The 5470-nt window shown below is 42.6% G+C and overlaps 1 protein-coding gene across 1 annotated transcript; it reads left to right on the top strand.

The window, feature by feature from the left end:
• The first annotated feature begins 3571 nt into the window (after positions 1 to 3571).
• LOC138372191 (homeobox-like protein HDP1) lies at positions 3572 to 5020 on the top strand. The gene is made up of 2 exons (XM_069337509.1): positions 3572 to 3578; positions 4374 to 5020. Exons 1-2 carry the CDS (start codon positions 3572 to 3574, stop codon positions 5018 to 5020), a joined length of 654 nt encoding a protein of 217 aa, XP_069193610.1.
• The last annotated feature ends 450 nt before the right edge of the window (positions 5021 to 5470 follow it).

Raw genomic sequence — 5470 nt, 5'->3', positions numbered from 1 at the left:
GAACCACCAGTCAGTTACAGTGGGGGCCATGGTTCTGAACCACCACAGTCAGTTCCAGTGGGGCCATGGTTCTGAACCACCACAGTCAGTTCCAGTGGGGCCATGGTTCTGGACCACCACAGTCAGTTCCAGTGGGAGCCATGGTTCTGAACCATCACAGTCAGTTCCAGTGTGAGCCATGGTTCTGGACCACCACAGTCAGTTCCAGTGGGGCCATGGTTCTGAACCACCACAGTCAGTTCCAGTGTGGGCCATGGTTCTGAACCACCACAGTCAGTTCCAGTGTGGCCATGGTTCTGGACCACCACAGTCAGTTCCAGTGGGGCCATGGTTCTGAACCACCACAGTCAGTTCCAGTGGGGCCATGGTTCTGAACCACCACAGTCAGTTCCAGTGGTGCCATGGTTCTGGACCACCACAGTCAGTTACAGTGGGTGCCATGGTTCTGAACCACCACAGTCAGTTACAGTGGGTGCCATGGTTCTGAACCACCACAGTCAGTTACAGTGGGTGCCATGGTTCTGAACCACCACAGTCAGTTCCAGTGGTGCCATGGTTCTGGACCACCACAGTCAGTTCCAGTGGTGCCATGGTTCTGGACCACCACAGTCAGTTCCAGTGGTGCCATGGTTCTGGACCATCACAGTCAGTTCCAGTGGGAGCCATGGTTCTGAACCACCACAGTCAGTTCCAGTGGAGCCATGGTTCTGGACCACCACAGTCAGTTCCAGTGGGGGCCATGGTTGTGAAGCTGTTTACAACAATAACAACCTTGGGTTGTGTAGTTTCCCAGCTGATAAACCGTTTAATAAATGTAAACAAAGCCGCCACGATCAAACAAAGATGCACAGGTTTCGTCAATGGATGAATATAAATACTCTGTGAATCCTATAGTCCTGGCATGAGCCCAATAGTTTAACCAGATGCTCCCCATTGTACATGAAACATGAACCTGTCAAAGACCACATGACCCTATACAAATACAGCATGTTAAAGACCTCAACATATAATTACCTGAAGGCTGTTTAGGGGTATAGTAATACCGAGACCGTTTATCCAAGCCGGAGATAATATCGCTTCACTTAAAAGTCATTCTGAGCAACACTGAGAGCAGTGTTAGCTGGTACTTGGGAGACTAATCTCAGTAAGCTCTGTGTAATATCCTCATCAACAAAGGCAATTGCTTTCGCCTTCTTTAGGGCCATAGTTTAGTTCTGGTCCAGTTGCATCGTTAAGATCTGACACGTCAATAGCTACACTTACAAGATTGATGGCTGCTTGTCTGTTAAAGTACGTGTCTTTATGCTCTGTATGTTAATTAGTAGTGAGTGATAGGTTGCACTTAAAGCTTATTGTCCTAGCAGACTGTGTGTGCTTGTTCTAGTAGCTTGTGATGTACAGATGATTAAGACTTTCCTTATGAAGACCACTCAATAGCTCGGTCGATGGAGCTTTGGCGTCACACACGTGGGGTCAACGGTTCGAGTCTGCAAGTGCCCAGGTGAATGGGATGTGATGTAAAGGTTTGGGTTGACTGATTGTAAAGATATTGCTTATCTTTTCCCTGAAGATCACCTTCTAAACTGTGAAGGACAGTCTCTCAACGTTTAGTATCTCTCAACGTTTTAGTATCTCTAAACGTTTCAGTATCTCTAAACGTTTTAGTATCTCTAAAGTTTCAGTATCTCTAAACGTTTTAGTATCTCTAAACGTTTTAGTATCTCTAAACGTTTTAGTATCTCTAAACGTTTCAGTATCTCTAAACGTTTTAGTATCTCTAAACGTTTTAGTATCTCTAAACGTTTCAGTATCTCTAAACGTTTTAGTATCTCTAAAGTTTCAGTATCTCTAAACGTTTTAGTATCTCTAAACGTTTTAGTATCTCTAAACGTTTAATATCTCTAAACGTTTTAGCATCTAAACGTTTTAGCATCTAAACGTTTAATACCTCTAAACGTTTTAGTATATCTAAACGTTTTAGTATCTCTAAACGTTTAATTCCTCTAAACGTTTTAGTATCTCTAAACGTTTTAATATCTCTAAACGTTTAATACCTGTAAACGTTTTAGTATCTCTAAACGTTTTAATATCTCTAAACGTTTTAATATCTCTAAACGTTTTAGTATCTCTAAACGTTTTAATATCTCTAAACGTTTAATACCTGTAAACGTTTTAGTATCTCTAAACGTTTTAATATCTCTAAACGTTTAATTCCTCTAAACGTTTTAGTATCTCTAAACGTTTTAATATCTCTAAACGTTTTAATATCTCTAAACGTTTAATACCTGTAAACGTTTAATACCTCTAAACGTTTTAGTATCTGTCAACGTTTTAGTATCTCTCAACGTTTAAGTATCTCTCAACGTTACAACGGCTTTGGTTACATTTATTAAACAGTTTACAAGCATGAAAACTTGCCAATCAACTGTTGTTATTGTTATAAACAGCCTCCTGGTGCTTCGGAGCTCATTAACTGTTTAATAATTGTAAACAAAGCCGCCAAAGATTGAGAAAAGATGTACAGGTTCGTGAGTGAAGGCCTAACTGCCATCAACTACCACCATCCCCCAACTTCCAACACTACCACCACCACCACCACTACTATCAGACTCCCTCCACACCCTGCTATTCCCCCTCCCCGCCTACCACCAGAACTACCACACAATACCACCATTACTCATGGCCAACAACCCTCACCACCATAACTACCACCACCACTACCACCACCAACTACTACCCCCCCTCCCCACAAAAGACATATGATCACCCCCTTCCGGAAGAAGGATGCTGAATCCACCCCCCATCTCCCCCCCCCACCCCCCCTCTCCTCCTCTCTCCAGCAATAGCGTTAATTTCGGAAAATTTTCACAGCTCTTATTCTCATTTTCATGTGATTACGGGAATTGGAAACACCGCTGGAGACTGGCAGCGGCTCCAGGAAGATTTACACAGGGAGAACACGACGCTTCCCTCTGCGTTAGCGAACCTGCGGCCAGGTTCACGAAACGAAGTTACGAACGTGTTCACGAAGCAGTTACGCAAGTATCCCTCTGCGTGTGATCTCTGTACCTCACTAGCGGCCCCGACCAGAGAGGTGAGGGAGAGAGAGAGAGAGAGAGAGAGAGAGAGAGAGAGAGAGAGAGAGAGAGAGAGAGAGAGAGAGAGAGAGAGAGAGAGAGAGAGAGAGAGAGAGAGAGACGTTACAGAGGAAGAGAGGAGAAATAGGAAGTGAGGAAGAGATTGGAGGGAGGAAGCAAGGAGGGACGCAGGAATGTGAGGAGGAGGTAGATAATGAGGAAGAAAGTGAGACATAACCTAACTAAAGGAGGGCTAAAAGCCTATTTCTCAGCACATGCTCCACTACCAACCAAAGGCCTAGCCTTACCTTCACAACATTACCAGCTAACGAGACCACAATCCTTATACAAACAGGATAAACTGACCTTCGAAATGCCTTTTAAGACCCCCCATGTAGAAGATTAAGTCTTAAGAAGCGTGAGCTTAAGTCTTAAGAAGCGTGATAACATTTTAAACAAGATATGAAGACTACTGTTAAAGGCTAATTAAGTCAATGACCCGTAGTTAAGAAGTAATTAGGACAGGAAGTAGTTACGTTGTGGATAAACACAAGAGAAGATAGTTTTTTATTTTTTTAAGATAAGAAAAGATTAATTTAAACACATATAGGAGATCATTTTAAAAAAATTCTTGATTTTCAACTCTGTAAAAAAAAAAGTTTCATCTGCTTTGCCTAACTAGAAAGGGTCAAAGCCTAGCAACCCCTCCCTAACCTATCTAGGACGAAGCATAGAAAATGCAGACATTAGTGTGTTATAATTGAGATTAATACATCGTATTTTCAGCGGAGTGGTTGATTGCGTAAGAAATACAAGGGGCCAGATTCACGAAGCAGTTACGCAAGTACTTACGAACGTGTACCTCTTTTCTCAATCTTTGACGGCTTTGGTTACATTTATTAAACAGTTTACAAGCATGAAAACTTGCCAATCAGCTGTTGTTATTGTTATAAACAGCCTCCTGGTGCTTCGGAGCTCATTAACTGTTTAATAATTGTAAACAAAGCCGCCAAAGATTGAGAAAAGATGCACAGGTTTGTAAGTGCTTGCGTAACTGCTTCGTGAATCTAACCCAAGGTATTATGCAAGCAAGCAGTTTGCATATACTGTCTAAATCCTCCTGTGTTCAACAAGTGACGGTCTGTGCAATCCTAAACTATTATTTCAAGCAATTATCATAGTTTAGGCAGCGCACTGACAGTGATAAATAGGATATCAAACGCTATCTTACTCAAGACTCTGCATGATGACACTACCTGTAAGTCTTTAACCTCAAAGACGTCTCTGACCTCTAAGAAGTCTCTGACCTCAAAGAAGTCTCTGACCTCAAAGAAGTCTCTGACCACAAAGAAGTCTCTGACCACAAAGAAGTCTCTGACCACAAAGAAGTCTTTGACCTCAAAGAAGTCTCTGACCACAAAGAAGTCTCTGACCACAAAGAAGTCTCCGACCACAAAGAAGTCTCTGACCACAAAGAAGTCTCTGACCACAAAGAAGTCTCTGACCTCAAAGAAGTCTCTGACCTCAAAGAAGTCTCTGACCTCAAAGAAGTCTCTGACCTCAAAGAAGTCTTTGACCTCAAAGAAGTCTCTGACCACAAAGAAGTCTTTGACCTCAAAGAAGTCTCTGACCACAAAGAAGTCTTTGACCTCAAAGAAGTCTCTGACCTCAAAGAAGTCTTTGACCTCAAAGAAGTCTCTGACCACAAAGAAGTCTTTGACCTCAAAGAAGTCTCTGACCACAAAGAAGTCTTTGACCTCAAAGAAGTCTTTGACCTCAAAGAAGTCTCTGACCTCAAAGAAGTCTCTGACCTCAAAGAAGTCTCTGACCACAAAGAAGTCTCTGACCTCAAAGAAGTCTCTGACCTCAAAGAAGTCTCTGACCTCAAAGAAGTCTCTGACCTCAAAGAAGTCTCAGACGTCTCTTACAGCCTTCCACTGTAGCCTTAACTACCGTGTAACCTTAACTACTGTCACCTTAACTACTGTAACCTTAACTACTCAGATCACTACCTGCCCAGCTTGCTCACAACTATTTGAGGCAATACACCTGCATGATAATTAGCATTGTCAAAGCACAACAATCACCAATGGTGGTTGTGCTCAATAAGCAATTGCACAATATGCAGGAGAACCGCTATCTCTGACCCCGTCCACGGAGGATTGACGAGATCCTACGTGATTGTTATCACTGTATAAACACCACAATCACCCACTGTGCTAATTGAGCACCACAATCACCACAATTACCACTGCACCCTCTGTAGTGGTAATACAGAATAAAGTGTTTAAGCTGGTTATCATTGTATTAATTTTACCATCTGTGGTTATCTTATCTTGAGGTTATCTTGGGATGATTTCGGGGCTTTTTAGTGTCCCCGCGGCCCGGTCCTC

This window comes from Procambarus clarkii, chromosome 38 (genome assembly GCF_040958095.1).
Source record: "Procambarus clarkii isolate CNS0578487 chromosome 38, FALCON_Pclarkii_2.0, whole genome shotgun sequence".
NCBI classification, from domain to species: Eukaryota; Metazoa; Arthropoda; class Malacostraca; order Decapoda; family Cambaridae; genus Procambarus; species Procambarus clarkii.
This window is presented reverse-complemented; position numbering and strand designations above follow the sequence as displayed.